Source organism: Synchiropus splendidus, chromosome 19, assembly GCF_027744825.2.
Source record: "Synchiropus splendidus isolate RoL2022-P1 chromosome 19, RoL_Sspl_1.0, whole genome shotgun sequence".
Lineage (NCBI taxonomy): Eukaryota > Metazoa > Chordata > Actinopteri > Syngnathiformes > Callionymidae > Synchiropus > Synchiropus splendidus.
In genome coordinates, this window is record NC_071352.1 from 14,518,546 (window position 1) to 14,542,043 (window position 23,498).

General features: G+C 47.1%; 1 protein-coding gene across 2 annotated transcripts; it reads left to right on the forward strand.

Annotated features, from left to right (window-relative positions):
* Window positions 1-307: 307 nt before the first annotated feature.
* LOC128751338 (myosin-9-like) lies at window positions 308-23,497 on the forward strand. 2 transcript variants are annotated; one of them, XM_053852304.1, is made up of 41 exons: window positions 308-536; window positions 10,336-10,673; window positions 11,612-11,768; window positions 12,141-12,168; window positions 12,255-12,348; window positions 12,638-12,658; window positions 13,517-13,609; window positions 13,676-13,739; window positions 13,867-13,965; window positions 14,039-14,182; window positions 14,257-14,352; window positions 14,426-14,697; window positions 14,776-14,949; window positions 15,050-15,223; window positions 15,301-15,415; window positions 16,271-16,458; window positions 16,519-16,640; window positions 16,713-16,782; window positions 16,983-17,143; window positions 17,222-17,330; window positions 17,404-17,535; window positions 17,598-17,804; window positions 17,876-18,013; window positions 18,092-18,215; window positions 18,289-18,460; window positions 18,564-18,776; window positions 18,837-18,981; window positions 19,056-19,262; window positions 19,374-19,478; window positions 19,564-19,716; window positions 19,778-20,026; window positions 20,098-20,310; window positions 20,369-20,581; window positions 20,664-20,825; window positions 20,897-21,025; window positions 21,327-21,415; window positions 21,473-21,596; window positions 21,662-21,870; window positions 21,945-22,053; window positions 22,123-22,295; window positions 22,405-23,497. In XM_053852304.1, exons 2-41 carry the CDS (start codon window positions 10,347-10,349, stop codon window positions 22,511-22,513), a joined length of 5,883 nt encoding a protein of 1,960 aa, XP_053708279.1. In that variant the 5' UTR covers window positions 308-536; window positions 10,336-10,346; the 3' UTR covers window positions 22,514-23,497. The 2 variants fall into 2 exon arrangements, with proteins under 2 accessions (XP_053708279.1, XP_053708280.1); XM_053852305.1 differs by lacking the exon at window positions 12,638-12,658.
* The last annotated feature ends 1 nt before the right edge of the window (window position 23,498 follows it).

Consider the following 23,498-nt stretch of genomic DNA (forward strand, 5'->3'; position numbering starts at 1 on the left):
ACCGTGTTGACACATAGCGAGGGGAAGAGCCGTGATGATGCAGTCCATCCTGGGAAAGCCTGGGACATATATGGACATAAAAATCCTTAGTATGCACATACCTCCGTCATTAAACACAGCTTGGTCCCAGAGCCCCTCGCTCGGAGTCAACTTTGACGTCCCGCCCCCTTCACTGCCCAGACGCTACCTGATTGGCCAGCACTCGGAGGGATTACGAACCGCGCAGCTGCGATTGGTCGAGGGGGCGGATACAAGCGCGCCTCGCTTCATGGACCACACCCCGGCCCCGCGTCTGGCCGCCGACGTGCTGACTGACACAAGTTGGACGAACCAGTGAGCTGCAGCAAGTGGACCAGAGGGAGGGCAGGCGGAAGAAGAGGAGCGAAAAAAAAGCACAGAAATAGTGAGGGAAGCGAAGAAAGAGAGGGAGGTTGTAAAGTCCAAACTCCCTGCCGTCGACTGGAAGAGAAGTTTGACTGACGGAGCCTCCTGGTTGCTGCTCGCCATCTTTTGACCTGCTGCTCTTCACAAAGCAGGTAACGTTTCCGCCTGCGGTGACTGAGGCTGTTTCGCCAATGTGTGAGCAAGTGGCCCAGCGAGCGTTGCTAGGTCGCAACTCCAGCCACTTTTTTTATGACTCCACTTCTCCAACTTCGACTCAGCCAATCCACCGTTACACCATTGAAAACTTTATAATATTCACGCGCACTCAACGAAGTGACTCCATGTGCGGCGCGTAAGTCGTAGCTCGCCAGATTTAGCGTCAGATTTATGGCAGCTGCCCAGAAGCTAAACGTCGTAACGGCGGAGACAGGAAGTGATTCGCCTGAATGAGTTGCAGAATCCGCCGGTGAGGAGTTTCGCTCCCCATAAATGGAAGTCCAGTTGCTAGAAATGACACCTGTTGTTGTTCGAAGTGATACCTGGAAGTCGATATTGTGCGGTTGATAGAACTTTTTTGACGTGAAATCTGACTGTGTGTGGCCAGTAATGTCTGCCTGGCGCAATGACGTCATCTGCTCACCGGCGCCCATCTAAACCCTCGCCAAGCGTGTCAACATGTCTGCCGCACTTCTGTCGCTCTTTACTCGATTATCTCTTCGTTTTGGTGACTCGATATTGAATAGAAAGTCTGCTGCTGCACTCAATTTGTTGCGAACGTGTTTTTTTTTTTTTTTTTTTTTAACATGTAGTCCAAGTCCATTACTTTCCCAGGCTCATATGAAGCCCATATTTTATCCATGATTAATATTATTTGTAGCTTAATAATACTGTAATTTATAATATATGTAGATTGATTATTGTTGTCACAGCCTGGTTTAATTTTAAAAGTCTCACACCAAGGGTTGCATAAGACTCAAACACATTCCTTAAACTTCGTTTTCACTTCCTGATTATTGGTTTGGAAATACTTTTTAAATTATGGTTTTAGAAACAGCTTTTTTCTTGTCATGTACCACCAGCTGGAGCAGAACTGATAACCCAATACAGAAATTTGTGTTGAATTTGATTTTTTTTTGTTACAACAGCAATGATTATACACCTAATAAGTTAAACTAATGTGTTAGGCACGAATAATGGTATATGAGTATTCTTAAGTTTTCCTTTTTTCCACAAGATCGTCATTCAAGAAATACATGTAAATATATATATTTTTAAATCAACTCCAATATAACACTAAATGTTATTGTTTATAAAAAAAATGGTTACATAGTAAATTGATAACATTTGGAGCCCACAAGTTAATGTTAAATAATTTGGAATAAACCTGGTCAAGGGCTCCGACTACAACTTCTTGACCAATTCTGGAAAACTCAAACCAATTCGCTATGTATCAGACGAGTGTCTGGCCAAATGTCACTCCTCAAATTAGCATAATATCAAACAAACACTCATATTAGTCAACAGCAAACATCCCTGCAGTCTATTTACACACAGGCTCCTCCGAGAGAAGTCAATATCATTAAAAAGCATCCCATCCCATAAAACACATAATAGGTTTTGAGCCCGAACCCCTCGTTTTCTCTTTGTCTAAAGGTTGTCCATCTCAGTGTTTGTTTTTCGGCCGTGGCCCATATTTTTGCTAGTGCCGTGGTCTCTTGATAATTCCAGTTTAATACTTGATGGCAGCGTCATTCTATTCATGTTTTTATGCTGTAATGTGATACCTTTCCTGCAGATTGTTTTTGACTCTAAATGCTGTGTGTGTATTTTCCACATAAATATCTCCCCTGTGATCAGGCTCATACAACCCAGTATTGTGCTTTGTCAGTAGGTCCTATGTTTGCTCACTTACATGGCACATCATTGTGTTTGCACATTGGGGGAGCAAACAGTCTCTGGTATGCTCGCTGGCCATCTCAACCTTTAACACTTCAGTCTGGACAGAGCAGTATTCACGTATATTCACCAGTGCTGTCCAACTGCTGTGCAGTTGTTGCTACCTCGCCATCCCAACCTTCATCTTTTGTGGGTGTCTTCTGAAAATGTTCTCATTTACAGACTTACTGTTCATGTTAGTACGGAATGAGATCACCACATCTGGCAAACAAAAAGGAATATCACAGATTATTTCTGGCACGATAATAACTACAGTAGCAGAGCAATTCAGCTTGTAATTGTTTGCATCTGTTTTCCGCATGTTTCAGGAAGAAGTACTAAAGAACATCAGATGAGGGATGCATGGGGTGACATGTCTTTCATATCCTGCGTTTGTCTGACTCAGTCGTGAGCTAATCTATTGTGCAATGGCCTCCTCTCTTGAGGCCGGTTTCTCTCAGTTATTGCCAGTGCCGGTGCTGTTTCACAGCGAGCCCCCCTGCCGAGATTGTTAAATTCCATCATCTGTGTGTCAGCAATGTCCAAACTCGAGGCCCCAGGAGTGACTCGTATACCGTTGGGAAGACCAAATTAAATGCAGGCCTCTGAAAAAGTACAAGAACAAGGCCACTCTGTGTGTCGGAGGCGGTTCAGTGATCCAGTCAAAGCAAAAGAGGATGTTTTAACTTGGGTTGCCTTGACCACAGAGCTTTATTTTGTCTGTCGTAGAAAGTGTAGATGTGACTCCTCTCTGTGTCATTATCAGGTTTGTGACCTTTGGGGCTCTTGTTTAGTGTTGTAACCATGATGAGATGTGATTGATAGGGACGTCTCGCCATGCTTCTGTAGCAAGGGGCAACTTTTGGCTGCAGAAACACTGACAATATCACTGAAAACATAGAAGAGAAAAAGAGACTGCAACACCGGACTTATACACTGCTTTGAACTAAGAATGCACTTAAGGACACGGGGGTGAAAATTGAAATTAAAATTCCAATAACCGCGTCCCGACTGCACATCTTAGAATGGCGCTCATTCGATCCGGTAAGAGGAGTTTGTCAAGTTCTTTTGAAATGAGTTGAACTGTAATGATGGTTGTCTCTTGTGAGTTAAAGGCAAAATGGTGACCTGAACTTGTCTGGTTGTCTTTGTCATTACCCGCTGCCTTATTACTGTAATCTGTTGTGTAATGCAGTCAGTCGGCATGTGCTGTATTGATTCCTGGTGTGTTGACTAGTCCCCTTCAGTGTTTGTTCATCCTGCTCACACGGTGGAGGCTTGTTCGCTCTCATTGTTGCCACTGAGATGGGGATGATTAACAAGACATTCATCTAATTCTCAGAATATCTCCATCGGTGTGCTGCATCAGACATTTTTAGGTGTTTTCTGCCCTTTCAGCTTAAATAAAAAAAAGGTAAAAGATCGAATCAATTGCATGTGTTTTGAGGTTTTTTCGTGCCCGTGTATGGGATTCATGAGCTCTTCTGTTTCAGAAAATCCTAAAGAATTTGGCTCTCTCCTCAACATTAAATAATCACAGGTGGAAAACAAGTTAGTGAAAACACCTCTTATGCTGATATGAATATAAATATAGAAAGCTGGAATTTTTCCTGTTTCAGTCTCAACTTTTTCTGTAGTTTAGAGTGGATTAAAATGCAGCCCAACTGCTTCTGTCTCTGAATTGTTAAGCTCTAGTTGGTCCCTCCCAACGTCAATGTGTTGCTCTGAACGGAAATTAGAACTTTTGTGAAATGCATTTCCGAAAGCATTTTTGTTTGTTCTCCATGCGTTTCTCAATATCCACCACCACTCGTTTATTTTTCTTTCCAACTTTGGTTTCAGTCCTCTTGGTTTATTTGCCGTTCTTTCTTAGACTTCCCATTGTGGTAAGCACCTGAACATGCTTCATGGAGCTCAACAATACCAGGAAATGCCTATAAAGAAACAAAATACAGGAGGGGTGTAGAAGCAAGAGGTTGTGGGCGATGTTGTTGTGTGTGACATAAGATCAGGACGCAGTTCTTTAGGGGCATGTGGTTCTGTGGCAAGACATGTTTCGTTTTCACTCTCTTGTTACAGTTAATGGATAAAAAAAGTTAAAGTACTATGATTATTGCTGTGGTCTAGATGACACGATCCAAGGTTCAGTTGCCTTTCGTTCTGATTCGCATGCATGCAACACCCAGTCAGTGCTGCCAGTGCGGTAGCTAAACAAAAGGCAGGTTATTTCCAGTTTGCACACCCTTCTAATTTGCAACACGAATTACAAGGTTAATGGTCAAGGCTGGCTATAATGCACAAGTGATGAACTGATGCCTGATGAAATATTTGTTCTACAGTTATGTTCATGTCTGTTAGACAGGTTTGCGTGAGATATATTGGAACTTATCTGAGGAATGATTGGGCTCCAGATATGACAGTCGACCCCAATTGAGAAATGGGATGAGTTTGGGATGCTGGTGATCTGAACTGAATGGAGTTGCTTTGTTCTCTTCCTAGATTGTGTCAGAAGAGTCGTGTTTTTGTCCAATGTTAGCGTCTCGTCTTTTCACGGGGCCACTGTTCAGTGCCTGAGCTGAAAAGCTCGAGCGCCGATAAGGAATGATAAACCAGTGGAGCCATAAAGGAATAAAGAGTGGGAGTAGGTTGCAAGTCGTAAAAGCAGGCCTCCTTTCTCAGAGTCAGTCGGTGAAGAAATTAATTCTGGCTGACATTTTGCCTCTGCTTTCTTGGGTTCTAGGCTTACGTCATGTTTTTTATCCGCGGTGTCATCAACAGTCACTGAGTGCTTAAATGCGTTCACGTGTGCTGCTCCTCAAACAGCCTAGCAGCTGTGTGTTCATCATTCAGGCGGGTGTTTGGTTGATAAATATGGAATTTGTTCTATGCCCCAGTAGACGGTGCGACCAACGCCCTCAGTGCTCAAAGGTTTGATGGTGTGTGTGTGTGAAGCTGGCCTATAAATGCTTGTATTGCATCTGCCTTTTGGGTTTCTCTGAAGGTTTGACTTTTGAGAGCTAGGCTTCTTCTTGCTAGCTGTTAGAAAGTGATGTAATAATAAGGTGGGAGGTGCCCGGCCTAGGTCATTAGCAGTTTTATGGTTCTTGCATGTGCTCATTTCGCACCGTTGAACTGTAAAGTAGGGAGTGAAATCTACCTTCAGGGTCTGCGAGGTGCAGTCGTTCCGCAGCCAACAGCTGCCTGTAAATGTAATGTTGGTATAGTAGCTGAAATGAAATCGGATCTGTCTTGGGCAGGAATGTGAAAAGTAATGTGGAAAGGGATGTAGATTTGTGGTGCAGTCATTTTCCAACCATTGCTTAATTTACTTCAGCAGCTCAGCGTGGGCCTACAAAAACGTCACCTTCCCTCCTCCTCCTCCTCCTCCTCCTCACAATACGTTCCGCAAATGGCAAAATACTTTTCTCACTTGGTCATTTCCTTCCCCCTACTTCTTTTTTTTTTGCCACACCCTTCTCAGGTCGGGCAAAGAGGAAATGGTGCGTTTGGTTGTGCCCATAATGGTTTTCACTGACTCTGCCCTTTTATAGATAAACTCACTGACAGAAGCTGTTACTGAGCACATTCTGCTGTGAAAGAAGTGGCGATGGATTTTTTTCACTCGATTTGCTGAGCTAGCAGTGTATGTTTATGATATTTGAGCCATTTGTGAAAGCGTAGGAATGAATTTTGGATTCATTAAACTCAATGATGTTTTTGTGGAACATGTTTAATCTGTGAATTGTTTTTATCATGTCACAACTTGAGAAAGCCCATGAACACATGTTGCTTACTGCTTAGAGCTCGGTCGCAACTGAAAAGGGAATCTGTGATATAATGGTTTTTTTGATAAAGAGGATAAATTCTTTCAGATTTATGCAGTTTTTTGGCAGACAAAGCTTGTGATAAAGACCCTCTGTGATCAACTATTGCTTTAAATGAACGGGATTGGGCCCCATGAACATTTTTCATGCATGTGAGCACAGTATTTGTCACATTTTGACCCGATCCTTATGTTCAGCTTCAGAATGCGGTTTGCTCTTTGGAGAGTTGTTTTTTTTTTTTTTTTTGCTTTGATGAAATCTAGCGTGGTCAAATCCTTCCTTGTTTGCTGTGGCTGTAAAATGCAGCATGAGGTCACGTCGTCGAGTCAGCAAGCTTGACCTTTGAGGTTTAATGAAGTCGATAAACAGCGCGGTCACGCTTTTAATTCAAGCAACTCCTGATCGTTTGCTTTTAAATAACACTCCCGTCAACATTGTCTGAAGCTTCTTTTTGATCACGTACATGATATTTGTCCCTGGGCTGAGGGTGCCACCCATAAACAAGACTTTCAAGTCTCCTGTGATTGAAAAGCCCTGATTAGATTGACTGGCTGTGTTGTTACGAGGGGCGTCATGACCCGAGATCTTTACTGTAACTCTGGGAGCGTCATCGAGGCGGAAAGGAATGAGAGGGAGGCTGATGTATGGATGTGAATGGAACCTAGCTTAATAGAGAACAAGGTTGACCTGCTTTCTAAAAGGGAGGAGTTTTAGAAAGGACATTCCATTTCCCTTTTTCCCCGCGCCTCCTCCATCTCATTCTCTAGGTTCGGTGTTACTTCCTCCCTTTGTGGATGCCATGTAAAACGGCTCCCATATCTCTTCCTCATGTTTGGTTCCTCTTTGAGGAACACAGTGCTACTTTACATGTCATCATTTAGAAGTGTCCGGACTGAGCTCTTTACACGCTTTTCAGATCTTAGCCGGACGGCAGAAACAAGTTGGGTTTCTGGGCCGTCATGTAACCGTAGTCATTGGTGCTGTAAAGGGCAGAATCCCCAGAGATGCTACTATGTAGACAGTTGAACTGATGGCAAGATTTGGGTCTAATTTGCGGTCAATAATACTGTCTGTCCCAACATTGTGATTCATTTCAGGATCACGGCCAAGACAGTCTCACTTAATCTTTAGTGGCTTCCTAGAATGTGTGGTGAATGACTCACAGGTCATTGGCTTGATGAGACAACGGGGATTCTGGGGAATCTTGCCTCTTTCAGGATTACAGAGGTCTGGCCGTCAAACAGAGGGATTGTGAGCTCGAGGAGGGAGGTCTGTGAGATGAGTGTTCCAGCGCTCTGCTCTCACTCCATGTTTAATAAACACAAGGTAAAGTCTAGATCAGCACCGGTCTGATGTGGGAGTCTGGATTTCCTTCGTTCAGCTTCGATATAGAACGGCTCCTGACTGAGAATAGCCACCGGTGTTATTTTGGTCTTCATGGTTCCTTCTCTGGAGGGTTTGTTCAAACTGTGCCACTCCGTTTTCTGTGTCACGCTGGGATGCATAAGCAGCCTCGAAAGCAGTTGTCTTTTCTCGGGCGAGTAACTAAACATGACAGAAGTTTGTATACTTGGGTTGTTTTCTTCCAACACAACCTCTTCAGTAAGTACTTCAGCAGAATCTCAGAGGGTTTGAACTGGCTGAATTTATTTCTGTGTTTATTTCACTCGTGAAAAGTATAATTTCGCAACAGTGTGAAGTCATAGTTTGCTAGAATGATTATGGGTGTGCCCATCTCACTTGCTTATTTTGGCAATACATACAAAATTTTATTAAAATCAGTGTCAAATTATTCACACGTGGTTTAAAGGCCATTGAACTGATTCTCTTTTAGAAATGATCCTTTTATTAAGTGCCAATAGAGTGTATTAGCTTTCCCACAAGACAAAATGGAAAATATGTGAAAATGAGATTCAAAAATGTTGGAGCACTGAAAATTCCCCGAGGGGAAAGTCCACTGTGAATAGATGTATGTGTTACAGTTGCTGGAGAAAAACAACCCAGTTGATGATTTTGAAATTTTTTAAAGCCATGAACCTTGATCATAGAATGGACTGCAGTATCACCTTGACCCAGACTGCCAGTATTGCTGGAACCACTTGGTGCTGCAGGTACATGCTGCACATCAACAACTCATTCTAACTCTGGTGTCCTCCATTTTGGCGACCAAACTTCCTCCTGCTGGTTCTGTACTGTCAATACAGAATTCACTATCTCTCAGGCTCTCTTAATTTTTAATAACTTCAAAACTATAGAATGACAGGACAGAAGTATATTAGATTATGTTCTGCAGTGCAGCTCAAGAGCCACTGTAGGGATGTCCATTGGGATGTTGAGGAGGTGGACTGCAAGAAAGTCCAGGGCTAAAGGGTTCTGAGAAGGGTTTAAGGAGGGAGGCAAAGTGGATGGAGAGCAGAAATTTGTGGAATGCCCGTCTCTGCCTGATAAAGATGGGAGGAATGCGACCCTGAAAAGACTGGATAAACAGAGGAGGGGGTTGTGTGTGGGGCTTCTGCAGCGTGACAGGAGAGGGAGTTAAAAGCCAGCTGAGAGGTCTGATGCTGCTAATTTTCCCCACGAACCTTGGCAGGATGGGGTCGCTCCACTCAAGACACGGCAGTGTGATCAGTGATTGATGTCAGCTGGAGCCAGACGTTGTTGAAAGATGACCGAGGGAGGCAGGAGACATGAGAAGAATAGCACCCGCCTTTCCTTTCGCCCCCCCCCCCCAGATTAGAGTTAATGTACTGGAACAGACAACCCTGTTCCTCCTGGTCCCTTACGGGTCTGTGACCCTTGACCTCTATAAAATGTACCACTTCCATAGCCCTGTCATTTCATGAGTTACAAAAGCTTGTGTGCTATCCAGCCAATGTGTTGGGTGGCAATTTTGTCAGCGTTAGACGCTCCGTTTCCAGAGGTGGGAATCACAGGGTGCCTCACAGTACTGCACTTTATTGTGAGATCATTGCATAATGATATGTCACAAAATACTATAAGGAAAAAATGGTAAAACAGTCAAATGCAGGATTTACTTGCGACAGCTCAGTGTCAGACTGAGCTACAACACCACAGACTAACTTTAATCTCAGATGAAGGAATAAATCTGTACGACAACTTGCAGCTCATCTTGTGAAACTGCCTTTATCTGCTCGCTGCAGTTGCCTTATTTCTTTTTTTAAAGTTGAGCATGAGAATTTGGCAGAGACATCCTGTCCCACTGGTCCTTATTACCGAGCGAACTTGCGTAGTTGAACATGTCCTGTTTAATGTGCAACAGTCTACAGCTGGATAGCATTTCTTGTCAATTGAGATATCATGTGCTCCAAACTGATACAAAATACCTCAACATGTTGACAACAGCCCATGACCGACGAGGCTTTTTGCTTATTTGTGCACAAGAAGCAGAGCACATGTGTTTCTGGACAATACATGTCGTCTCAGCTTTGACCCGACACTGAGTCAGGCGAGTGACCCTGGCACTGCTGGGAAAACGGTGTCATGCTCCTGCTGCGTCGGAATGATAATTGAGACGGTGAAGTCTGGGGCAACACTGCTGGGGCAAAAGTGCTCCCGCTTTAGTTATCAAAGCGCATCTTTCTCTCCCTCAGTACAGGTTTTACTGGTCCAGTCACTATGGGTTTTTACTGCAGCACACCCTATTGACAAGTGCCTGATGATGTCGAAGACTTGTTTTTGCTTGTTCCCCTTTATGAGGTCTGTTTGTCAGACATTAGCTTGATTCTTTGCTTGTGATTTCTGGATGCTGCTCTGTACTTTCTTCTTCACCTACTCTCCACGTCCATATCTCTTTCATAACTTATGGCTGTTGAGGATTATGACGCAAGATGTGTTCAAAATAAGTTATTGGATGCAGATCTGTGGAATTAACATCATTCCTGAGCGGCTCGTTCTTAACTGGTCTCCAGATGGTCCACACTTTTCATAAATTACCATTGCAGCAGAGGTCGTTGTGCGGTTGCGCTTCATGTCAGCTCAAACTTAACTTGAGCAGACATTTCCGGTCGTGTGTCTCACCAGTGGTGAACTTTGCATTCCTCCGTCATGGCGTGGGACGAAACCCAAGGTCTAGTTCAGATATAAATCCCTGGATCAAGATGAGTGAAGGGGAACGGGTGAGATTTTATTAGGGATCTTGTTGTGACTAAAAACTTTATTTTTTTTGTTCCAGAAACTGCCAACATGTCAGCTGCAGACAAATTTCTATACGTGGACCGTAATCTGGTCAACAACCCGCTGGCGCAGGCCGATTGGGCTACCAAGAAGCTGGTATGGGTTCCATCAGATCGCCTGGGTTTCGAGGCCGGCACCGTGAAAGAGGAGCGAGGAGAGGAGTGTGTGGTCGAGTTGGCAGACTCTGGCAAGAAGGTCAGAGTGAACAAGGATGACATCCAGAAGATGAATCCCCCAAAGTTCAGCAAGGTGGAGGACATGGCGGAGCTCACCTGCCTGAACGAGGCCTCAGTGCTGCACAACCTGAAGGAGAGATACTACTCTGGACTCATCTATGTGAGTATGGCACCACAGTAGCACACTTCCTCAGCACAAAGAGTCAATGAAAGTTAAGATACCTTCCATCCACTGCTGCTGAGCGTGGCTTACGTGTGTACAAGGTAAATTTCAATGACATTGTTGACTTCACTTTTTGTTTGCTTTCTTTAATCATGTTTACTGCCAATGAATATTTAACCAACAGTATTTTTAAGTCTTAAAATACACTTGTTTTTGCTGACAGATATGATACAGTAGGACAAAAGAGAAGACTTTTCAACAAAAGCTTAACTTTTCCTCTGGTCTGTTAAGTTTACTCTTAATTTATGACGATGAAGAGGCTCCAGGGTAGGATCCAGACTCTTTTGTAACTTCTGCTATAAATATTGGTGTTTATCTTTTTGTCCTCGACCAATCATATTTTGGTCTCTCTGACCTCGGTCGTATTGGAACAGCTTGTTGTTTTCCTCCCGCGCTGCCTCTATCGAATGAGGCTGTGCCTGGTTTGAGAGCCAGGCAGATTTAGACCAACCATCTCGGGGGAGTTCGGGCCCCGCACAAGAGAGATGGATGGTACAGATATCTCCGGGCTGCAGGAATTGGGCCTGGATTCCAATGTTGAAGTATGTTGGCTTACAAAGCTGTTTTGGAGACTTGCATCTATCTTGATCTCTGGTTACCTGTCAAGTCAAAGTGTCGTTCTGCTAGCAGGGTGTGGTTGAATTGCATAACGTTTGAAGGAACTAAAGCTATGAGCCGTGATCAAGGGTTTTGCTCTGACTGTGAATTAGGTCGACGGTTACTGCTGGATCACGTGAAAACAGTGCCCCCACCCTTCGACCCCATTAAGGAAATAAGCTGCCGATAATGAAATCATGAATTTGGTTTCTGTGTAGGAAAGCCCACCTTGTACTTAAAGGTTGTGACTACATGTTAACTGAGCCTGTGTTCTGCAGACATACTCTGGCCTCTTCTGCGTCGTCATCAACCCCTACAAGAACCTGCCCATCTACTCAGAGGAGATAGTTGAAATGTACAAGGGCAAGAAAAGACACGAGATGCCTCCTCACATCTACGCCATCACTGACACATCGTACAGAAGCATGATGCAAGGTGAGTCCTGCCCCCAAACGGACCGCATGTGGGTGAGGAAATGATGCGTCGAAAAGCAGGACACACAAGATCAGATGAACTTTTTATCATAAAGCCCCAATAACTAACCTCCAAGTGGTGCTTAAGTTTATGTTGATGCTGGTTTTCGCTTCAGAGCTGTTGCGCTTGCCTCCCACCCAGTCTTCAGTAATTAGCTGGCTGCTTCAGCCTAAGCATTGGACAGGATTTGCTACAGACAGGAAATTGATTTCCTGTCTGTAGCAAATGTACTTCCTGTTCCAGTGACAATGCTGTGTGCACTAGAGTGATAAAAGTTAATTTAGAAAACATGCTCTACCAATCTTACATAATCCTTGTGTATCTCTGTTGCAGATCGTGAAGACCAGTCCATCCTGTGCACGTGAGTGTCACACTCGCTGATGTTTCTCGGTGTCACACTCGGGGGTCAGACTCTCATGATGATTTTTTTTTTTTCCCTCCTTAAAGAGGTGAGTCTGGTGCTGGAAAGACAGAGAACACCAAGAAGGTGATCCAGTATCTGGCTCATGTTGCCTCCTCTCACAAGACCAAGAAGGATCAGGTTAGACCTCTCCTTTTATCGTGCGTTCTGACTCTGTATTTCAGTTTCACAAGTCCATTCAAAATGACATCTAATCCCAAGTACCTTGTTGACCAAAAATACATTGTATGGATGCTGCCTGAACACATAAATGGATGGTACCAACTTGTTGTGGAGGTCCATGCCAAAGCTGATGAGGAGTTAAACTTGTCATAACTGACCTCACACCCCACCTCATGTGGTGTGCCAGTCTTTTCCCAAGTACCCAACATCCCTTTTTGAGGTTGTATTTCTCTTCTCCTACCAACAGAACAGCTCGGTCCTGTCACATGTGAGTTAATTCTCTCCCACCGTCCACTCTTCTTGCCCCACCTGCTTCTGTTATCACCTCCTTCCCCCTCCCCTCCATGTCCCCCCTCGCTGAGGTGCCCTGACCCAAGTGGGGATTCGCGGCTTGTCTTGGGAGCCAGTGGGGAGTCAGGAGGAAGTTTGTTTGCAGATCGGTGGCATCCAGCGTTTTCCTGTGAAAAATTCAGCCAGACAATAGAAGGCTAAAAGGGGAAGGGTCTTCACATCCTAAAAGCAAAACACACTGCCGCACTTGGCTGCAGCAACAACTGGCTGAATTATTCACATTTTCTGTTGCTATTTTTTGCTGCTAAAAATGTATCTTGTTGCTTTTTTATGAGATGTCTGATGCAGAAGAAAGAAATTGTTAGCATATTAAGCAAGAACTCATAATTCAGTCAGTTTTCAGATACAGTTTACCGATCTAGGAATCAAAGTCACTGGAACTGGTAGCTCTGCCTTGTTGAAGTCATGCATATTTTTGTTATATTATCATTATTTAGTTATGATATCTAATTTTGCTCAGCATGTGTGAGGTGAAAAGAGAGTGGTGTGGTTTGTCTCGTGGTGGTGATGGGTTACTTGTGAGGCTCACTGGGTCTGTGTTTGCTTGGACACTAACTTGAGGTTTGGTGTGGGGAAATTGCTTGGGTCCGTGTTTGTGTGTCTATTAATGGTGTGTGTGCATCAATATGGCCTCTTTTTTCTGTAAATGTCCTCGTTTTGGCCCTTTTCTTCAGGTGTAAGTACATCGGGTTCATCCCACGTGGGTCCTTCATTTCAGAATAAAGTAACTCCTGAATAAAATTTTGTGTTCTGTTGGTATGTTTCTGTCCCCCAGGGGGAGCTGGAGAAGCAGCTGCTGCAGGCCAACCCCATCCTTGAGGCTTTTGGAAATGCCAAAACAGTCAAGAATGACAACTCGTCTCGATTTGTAAGATGAAACTCGGGTTTGTTGGTTTTTGCTGTTTGTGCTTTCAACACGCTTCTTTTCCTTCAGGGCAAATTCATCAGGATCAACTTCGATGTCAACGGTTACATTGTCGGTGCAAATATTGAAACTTGTATCCTTGTTTTGAATGCCAGTGGAGGATTGCTGCAGAGATGTGTTTGTCTCCACTTTACTACGAGTACTATGTTGACACTGATTAGAATATAGATGGCTGCTTTGCTTAACAGAACTGTTGCTAGACTTGTTGGAGAAATCCAGAGCCATCCGCCAGGCCAAAGATGAACGCACCTTCCACATCTTCTACTACCTGCTCACAGGAGCTGGAGACAAGCTGCGCTGTAAGTTTCTCCACACCCGGGTTGTTTTCAACACCTCAATATACAACTAAAGTGACCAACCTGATTCCTACAGCTGACCTTCTGCTTGAAAACTACAACAACTACCGTTTCCTCTCCAACGGGAACCTCACCATCCCTGGACAGCAGGACAAAGACTTGTTTGCAGAGACTATCGATGCCTTTCGAATCATGAGCATCCCAGAGGATGAGCAGATTGGTGAGCATTTGACATGTTGCAACCAAGATCTTATCAGCTTCATTCACTGACCATATGATGTGATGTTCATGCAGGAATGCTGAAAGTTGTGGCCTCAGTACTGCAGCTGGGGAACATGAACTTCAAGAAGGAGCGCCACACTGACCAAGCCTCCATGCCTGACAACACCGGTAACTCAACGACACCTCTGCCTTTGTCGCTCTCGTCACGAATAAACAATTAACGTTGTTTTTGCTCTCACAGCGGCGCAGAAGGTGTGCCACCTCATGGGCATGAATGTCACCGACTTCACCAGGGCCATCCTCTCTCCCAGGATCAAGGTCGGCCGGGACTATGTCCAAAAAGCCCAGACTCAGGAGCAGGCCGAATTTGCCGTGGAAGCCCTGGCCAAGGCCACTTACGAGAGGATGTTCCGCTGGCTTGTCATGAGGATCAACAAAGCTCTGGACAAGACCAAGAGACAGGGCGCCTCCTTCATCGGCATCCTTGACATCGCTGGCTTTGAGATCTTTGAGGTAGGTAACTGGCCCGTCTGTTAATTTCTTCAGAATGTTCTCTCTTGTTGACGTCTTGTTCACCTCTTCTGCTCTCAGCTGAACTCTTTCGAACAACTGTGCATCAACTATACCAACGAGAAGCTGCAGCAGCTGTTCAACCACACCATGTTCATCCTGGAGCAAGAGGAATACCAGAGGGAGGGGATCGAGTGGAGCTTCATTGACTTTGGGCTGGACCTGCAGCCCTGCATCGACCTCATCGAGAAGCCGGTGAGTGTGAAGCTTGCAGATCACTTGTTTTCTGTATGCCATAAGTGCAGACACTTGCAGTCTAATTCGGTTCTCAAGTGACGGTGATCTCCCCCATCAGGCCAGTCCTCCTGGTATTCTGGCTCTTCTGGACGAGGAGTGCTGGTTTCCCAAGGCCACCGACAAGAGCTTTGTGGAGAAGGTTCTCCAGGAGCAGGGCACGCACCCCAAGTTTTTCAAGCCCAAGAAACTGAAGGATGAGGCCGACTTCTGCATCATTCACTACGCTGGCAAGGTAAGCTGACCAGCTATGTTTTGATTACCAAGCCATGAAGTATTCTGAAATCAAACTTGCCATTTTGTTCTCACCAGGTGGACTACAAAGCAGATGAGTGGCTGATGAAGAACATGGACCCCTTGAACGACAACGTGGCCTCTCTGCTCAACCAGTCCACTGATAAGTTTGTCTCCGAGCTGTGGAAGGATGGTGAGTTGTGAATTCTTCTCCCGGGAAGCGTCAAGTACTTCTGTAAAGTTTAATTTCTGTCTCTCATCCTCTGGTGCTTGGTCCTCTGTTCTGTACCTTGTTTCCATTCCATTTCTTCCTCTGTACGACCCCATTTTGTCCGTCATTCTTGTTTCCATTTTAACTGGCTCTCAGAGGTACAGAGTTGCCAGAGAGCCTATTTTTATCAGCGTTTTCCTATTCTACACTCTGACTCAGGTGACATGGTTTCTTTTTCTGTTCTTTGGTCTTTTCCTTTTCCCCTTCAGAGCGGTACGTCGTGTTAAATGTGTGCATATCTTCATCTGGTCGACACTATGGATCACTAAAACCAGATTGTGTTGTGGAACATTCTTGTTTTCCACCCTCTTGTTGCTCTTTCATGAAACTGTCCTTGTCTCCCTCTGTGTAATAGTGTTGTTTTGGACTCCTGGTGGTGGTCATGGGTACTACATCATTGGGTATATATACTGCATGGGTTTGGTGTGGTTTATGATACAGACTGCCACAAAATTACATCAAGCGTTAATGGGCACCAAGTTCCTCCCTGAACCTAAAAACTTGAGATGATTTTTTTTTTTTCACTGAATGCACTTGATGATACTGATGAATAATGTTTCGCACGTCACTGGCTTTTTGTGACCTTTGTATGCTCTCCTCATCGCTCACCATTTGTGGTTCACCTGCTTTGAGACCATGAGGGTTTCTCTACTGTCCCCTTGCCTGTGATACAAGCGATGGTAGAGAAAGGGATGAAAGGCATTTGTGCTGGTGTTGTTGCATGGCTCTTCATTCACAGCTGCAGTTGTTTAATGACACTCCGCCCCCTTCTTTTAGTGGACCGCATCGTGGGCCTGGATAAGGTGTCTGGCATGTCTGAGATGCCTGGTGCTTTCAAGACCCGCAAAGGCATGTTCCGCACCGTTGGCCAGCTGTACAAGGAGCAGCTGTCCAAACTCATGGCCACTCTGAGGAACACCAACCCCAACTTTGTGCGCTGCATCATCCCCAACCACGAGAAAAAGGTAGGACTGACCGAGCATGTAGGGAAAATGTGATGCTGATGGAGCGGTGTCCTCTTGCAGGCCGGCAAACTTGACCCACACCTGGTTTTGGAACAGTTGCGATGCAACGGTGTCCTCGAGGGCATCCGTATCTGCAGGCAGGGCTTCCCCAACCGCATCGTGTTCCAGGAGTTCAGACAGAGGTAGGTGATGCACTGCAGAGGTGAGCTGTTTGCTGCGCGCTCCAGGTTGATGATGCTCGTTCATCACCGCAGATATGAAATCCTGACTCCGAATGCCATCCCCAAGGGTTTCATGGACGGGAAGCAGGCCTGCGTGCGCATGGTAAGGTTGCTCTTGGCTGCTGCTGACACCCTGAAGGTCCATCCTTCGTGCACACAAAAATGCTAAGAACAGGTCCACTGCCATTCTGCCACCTCTCTGTGATGCTTATGTTCTTGTGGAGCTGCTGTACATGTTCATCATATTTATCAACGGCTTCAAATTAAGGTCATTCATCATGCACATGCATGTGTTCCTGACAGATCGAAAGCCTGGAGCTGGATCCCAACCTGTACCGTATTGGCCAGAGCAAGGTCTTCTTCCGAGCTGGAGTCCTGGCTCATCTGGAAGAAGAGCGTGACATGAAGATCACCGACATCATCATCAGCTTCCAGGCCTGGTGCCGCGGCTACGTGGCCCGCAGGTATAGACCGATGTGTCCTGAGCTCCACAGCAGAAGTAAGTCATCATGAGGCTCTAAACATGACTGATCAATCTTCAGGTCTTTTGCCAAGAAGCAACAGCAGCTCACTGCCATGAAAGTCATTCAGAGGAACTGTGCCGCGTATCTGAAGCTGAGGAACTGGCAATGGTGGAGACTGTTCACTAAGGTGAGATCGATTTTCTTCTTAACTGTATATTTATGAATCTACCAGAGCTCAACGTCTGTCTTGATGCTACCAGGTCAAGCCTCTTCTACAAGTCAGCAGACAAGAAGAAGAGATGCAGGCCAAGGATGAGGAGCTCACCAAGGTGAAGGAGAGGCACCTGTATGCTGAGAAGCAGCTTCAAGAGTTTGAGGAAAAGCATCAACAGGTACTCTTGAGTTGTGCTGTGGTGCGTCTCCTGTGTTCTGAACCTCATTTGTTTTCCTGCAGCTGAATGCGGAGAAGATGGCCCTTCAGGAACAGCTTCAGGCAGAGACGGAGCTCTGCGCTGAAGCTGAGGAGATGAGAGCTCGCCTTGCCGCCAGGAAGCAGGAGCTGGAGGAAATCCTTCACGACCTTGAAGCTAGGGTGGAGGAGGAAGAGGAGCGAGCCTCTCACCTAATTTCAGAGAAGAAGAAGATGCAGCAGAACATCACCGTAAGTCATGCATGTGTACAAACACTGATGATCATGAGGAACATTTTCATTCACCGCGGGTCTGGAACTAGGACCTGGAGCAGCAACTGGACGAGGAGGAGGCAGCCAGGCAGAAGCTTCAGTTGGAGAAGGTCACAATGGAGGCCAAGATGAAGAAGGTTGAAGAGGATGTCATGGTCCTTGATGACCAGAACAACAAACTGAACAAGGTGGCTGTGAAATGTAATCATTCTCAAGTAAAGATATGTCCCTCTAGCTAATGCTAACCACTCTTTCTGTGAGTTCAGGAGAAGAAGCTGCTGGAGGAGAGGATCTCTGAGTTCACCACCAACTTGGCTGAGGAGGAGGAGAAATCCAAGAGCTTGCAGAAGCTGAAGACCAAACATGAGGCCATGATCACCGACCTGGAGGGTAGGACGCCCTCTCCAGTCCATCCCAACTGCAGATCATTGTATCGAAATCATTGGTCTGTCTGTGTCACTAGACCGCCTGCGCAGAGAAGAGAAGCAACGTCAGGAGCTGGAGAAGAACCGACGCAAGCTGGAGGGTGACTTCACTGAGATCCACGACCAGATCGCTGAGCTCCAGGCTCAGATTGCAGAGCTTCGCGCCCAACTGGCCAAGAAGGAGGAGGAACTCCAGGCAGCTCTCGCCAGGTCTGCACACGTCGATGTTACTCGGCATATTTTTAGTTACTATGCATATTGTCAGCTCCCTAGATGTGAACCTGTGAGTCCATGCTGCATTGCTTGTGTGTAGGATCGAGGAGGAGGCTGCTCAGAAGAATCATGCCCAGAAAAAAATCCGTGAGCTGGAAGCTCAGCTTTCTGAGCTGCAGGAGGACCTGGAGCTGGAGAGGCAGGCTCGCACCAAGGCTGAGAAGCACCGCAGGGACCTGGGAGAGGAGCTGGAGGCCCTGAAGACTGAGCTGGAGGACACGCTGGACTCCACAGCTGCTCAGCAGGAACTCAGGTAGCCTCAAGAACAGGATGGTGTAGGTCACACCAGGTCCTCAACACTTGTGTTCCGAAGGACTAAACGTGAAACCGAAGTGGCTCATCTTAAGAAGACTCTGGATGATGAAGCGAAACTGCACGAACACCAGCTGGCGGAGATGAGACAGAAGCACGGCCAGGCCTTCGATGAGCTGAACGAGCAGCTGGAGCAGGCCAAGCGGGTGAGTGGCACGTTACCGTGTCCTTCCCCGGCGTCCCTGCTGTCAGAGACGCTCATGTCGCCGTCTTCTTTCAGAACAAAGTCTCGATGGAGAAGGCCAAGCAGGCGCTGGAGTCGGAGAGGAACGAGCTCACCATTGAACTCCAGACGCTGATGCAGGGCAAAAGTGACTCTGAGCACCGGCGGAAGAAGGCGGAGTCAACGGTGCAGGAGCTGCAGCTCAAGCACTCTGAGAGCGAGCGTCAGCGAGTGGAGCTGGCGGAGAAAGTCGCCAAAATGCAGGTGCAGTTGCTGTCATCACACTGAGCTCTTCAACACCAGGTGTAGCAGGCCTCTGGGGGCCAGAGGGGTCATGGGACTATAAGGGCTCAAGGGTTTGTGTTTTGTTGACAGGCGGAGCTGGAAAATGTCACTGGTCTGCTGAGTGAGGTCGAAGGCAAATCCATCAAGGCGACAAAAGACTTCTCAGCTGTGGAGTCTCAGCTGCAAGATGTTCAGGTACCAAACCCGCCCACTGAAGCTTTCGTCCCTCGCCGCTTCTACTCTGACCACATGGGTTGGTTGGTTGGTGCGTCTCCAACAGGAAGTACTTCAGGAGGAGACACGGCAGAAGCTGTCGATGGGCACCCGCGTTCGCCAGCTTGAGGATGAACAAAACAGTCTGAGAGAACAACTGGAGGAAGAAGAAGAGGCCAAGAAGAACGTGGAGAGGCAGCTCCAGAATGCACAAGCTCAAGTATGTGCCAGTGCTGTCTGTCGTCTGCTGCTTCCACCGATGCTGACCCTTATCTGTTCAGCTGGTGGAGATGAAAAAGAAGCTGGAGCAGGACGCCGGCAACCTGGAGAGCGCAGAGGAAGGCAAGAAGAGGATCCTGAGAGACCTGGAGGGGGTCAACCAGCGCCTGGATGAGAAATGTTCTGCTTTTGATAAGCTGGACAAGACCAAGACCCGTCTGCAGCAGGAGCTGGACGACCTGCTGGTGGATCAGGACCACCTGCGACAGATCGTCTCCAACCTGGAGAAGAAGCAAAAGAAGTTTGACCAGGTCAGGACTGGATCGCGGAAGGTCACGTGACCTTTCGGACTTTTAGACTTCAATTCTCTTGTGATTCTCAGATGCTGGCTGAGGAGAAGAACATCTCTGCTCGCTATGCGGAGGAGCGGGACCGAGCTGAAGCTGAGGCCCGCGAGAAGGAGACCAGAGCTTTGGCGCTGACCCGAGAGCTGGAGTCTCTGACTGACATGAAGGATGAAATGGAGCGCAACAACAAACTGCTGCGCGCTGAAATGGAGGACCTGGTGTCGTCCAAGGATGACGTCGGGAAGAATGTAAGAAACTGATGTCTTTAGTCTGTTTGCTCTTAAACTCACCGTCTCCACCGTCCAGGTCCACGAGCTGGAGAAGTCCAAGAGGTCCATGGAGCAACAGCTGGAGGAGATGAAGACTCAACTGGAGGAGCTGGAGGACGAGCTCCAGGCCACCGAAGATGCCAAACTGCGCCTGGAGGTCAACATGCAGGCCATGAAGGCTCAATATGAAAGGGACCTGGCTGGTCGGGACGAGATGGGCGAGGAGAAGAAGAGGGCGCTGGTCAAACAGGTTCAGACTTGCCATGACTTTTCTGGACTCGGATTGTTCAGTAAGAACTGGGCATCATTGACTCGCAACGCTGTCTCTGCAGGTGCGCGAGATGGAAATGGAACTGGAGGACGAGAGGAAGCAGAGGTCTGCTGCCGTGGCTGCACGCAAGAAGTTTGAGCTGGACCTGAAGGAGCTGGAGAACGGCATCGACATGGCCAACAAGAACCGGGATGAAGCCCTCAAACAGCTGAAGAAACTCCAGGTGAGTGAGGCACCAGAAAGTCTCATCACATTGCCGAGACCACATTCACATTGGCTGTGTGAAATGTTCAGGGTCAGATGAAGGACCTGATCAGGGAGCTGGACGACACACGCATTTCCCGGGAGGAGATCCTGGCCCAGGGCAAGGAGACGGAGAAGAAGTTGAAGGGAATGGAGGCGGACATGCTCCAAATGCAGGAGGTCAGCACTGTCTCTCAGTAGAAGCCCAAGTTCTGAACCTGTTTGGTCGGGACTTTGGAAACCCGTCACTTGGCTGTGCCAACAACAACAGTAGTGGCTTCATGAAATCCTTTCATATCAGATTCAAACAGACTTCCTGGAGTCTAATTTGACAAATGAGATTTGGATAAGTGGAAATGTTGGTGAACGCCCGGATCAGAGAGGCGCGTGTGTTTTAGTCAGGCACAGCAGTGTCGGAAAATCAAAAGAAGAGGAATGGAACAGAGTTTTCAGCTTCCACTGTTTGCTTCTGCCTTTGTAGGAGTTGGCTGCTGCAGAAAGAGCCAAGCGACAGGCCCAACAGGAGAGAGACGAGCTCCAGGATGAGATCAGCAACTCAGCCTCCAAGAGGTAAAGACCAACTTGAAAGATCTGGTGGAGTTGTGATGACCTCCGTCTCCGTCTCAGTGCTCTGGTGGCAGAAGAGAGGAGGCGGCTGGAGGCTCGCATCGCTCAGCTGGAGGAGGAGCTGGAGGAGGAGCAGTGCAACACCGAGCTGATCAACGACCGGCTGAAGAAGTCCATGCTGCAGGTCCCAGCCCCAGGCTGCTCCTGGTCGTGAAGCAGGAGGCCGTAACTTCGCTGTGCCTTCCACAGACTGACCAGATGAACGTGGAGCTGACGGCTGAGCGCAGCACCTCGCAGCGCGTGGAAGGCGCCCGCTGTCAGCTGGAGCGCCAGAACAAGGAGCTGAAACTGAAGCTGCAGGAGCTGGAGGGCACCGTCAAGTCCAAGTACAAGGCCAACATGGCCGCCCTGGAGGCCAAGATCGCTCAGCTGGAGGAGCAGCTGGACCTGGAGACCAGGTGCAGTGATGAGAAGCTTATGATGGTGAGAAGGGCCCAACACTTGGCTAACTGAGTGCTTTTTGGACCTGAAGGGAGCGACAGGGAGCCTCCAAGCTGGTGAGACGCACCGAGAAGAAGCTGAAGGAGGTCATTCTGCAGGTGGACGACGAGAGGCGCAACGCTGAGCAGTACAAAGATCAGGTCAGAAGCTGGAGCGCAGCATCTGGGGATCACGGGTGGGTCTGTCTAAACGTGTCCTGATCGCTGCAGGTGGACAAGCTCAACTCTCGCATGAAGCAGCTGAAGCGCCAGCTGGAGGAGGCTGAAGAGGAGGCGCAGAGGGCCAACGCCGTCCGCAGGAAGCTGCAGAGGGAGCTGGAGGACGCCACCGAGTCGGCCGACGCCATGAACCGCGAGGTGTCCAGCCTCAAGAGCAAGCTCAGGTAGGCGTGTGGAGCGCGTCAGCGTTGATCTGCCCTGTTGGCGCCTTCTTCAGGTGGCGAGTCCAACTCTTCATTGGTTCGCCTGCTCTTAACTGGTGTCTCTCTGCAGACGTGGTGACTTGCCCTTCACCGTGCGCCGCATCGTCCCCCGCGCCGGGGTGGAGAGCGACGAGGAGGCGGAGCCTAAGAGCGAGACCCCCGAGCCCAAGCCTGAGTAAAGTGCCACTCTGTTGTCCTCAGCTCCGTCACCACGCCATGGGGCCGAGGACCCGCGACCATTGACAATCTATGCATCTGAACACAACACACCTGGACGATCACCACGCTGAGCAATTCTGGGGCCAAATTCTTCTGTCGCTTCGTTTTTCACTCTGGGGGACTTAAAAATACTATTTTTGTAAGGATGCATTCCACTTGTACTCGTCCTGGTGTCGGATCTATTTTTCTAATTGAAGACATGAGTGAGGACAGATTTACTGGAAGGGGACCAAAGTAATATCTTGATCTATATATTTGTATTTTATGCAGAAGTTTTTATCATGGTTAAAATGGAACGTGTTTATTACAGCTCTTGCTTGTGCTCACGCCTTTATAGAGAAGGTTCATACGCTTTCGTGTATTTGCTCCGTTAGCTGCAGCGAGGAATCCACATTCTTCTGGTGCGACTTTAGTCAGCGACTCGTCGGGAGACTGAAGGATTTGATTTTTGATCTTTGCACTGAAAAGGCAAATTTGAAAAAAACATAAAAACAAAGAAACGAAACATGCATCTAAACCACTTGATTCGCCGAAACATTGAAGCTCCGACTATTTGGATGGAGTACTAGTTCACTTGCGCCATTGATTTCTTCAGGTTTATCTCAGTGGTTTTGTTCACAACGAGGCTAAAGTTTGCGGGGGGAGGGGTCCTCACAGCTCATTGAGGGAAAAGTTTAGCGCCTGAATCTGTAGTAAACATACGAGCTTCTTCAGGTCGGGTTGAACATTCCCCCCCAAAAAAACTGCTCTTGCGACGCTTTTGGCTCACACTGCTGGGAAGTGAGAGGAATGTATTGAAAACAATAAATAATTGCTCTCGATTTGAAAGACATTCCAAAAGGAAACATCTCAATTATTGTTTTTCTAGGCTGCACTTATGGAATGGAAACCAGGTTGTGACCATGTTGGTATCTGGTAATGCAATTAAAAGCTTTGGAAACGTAT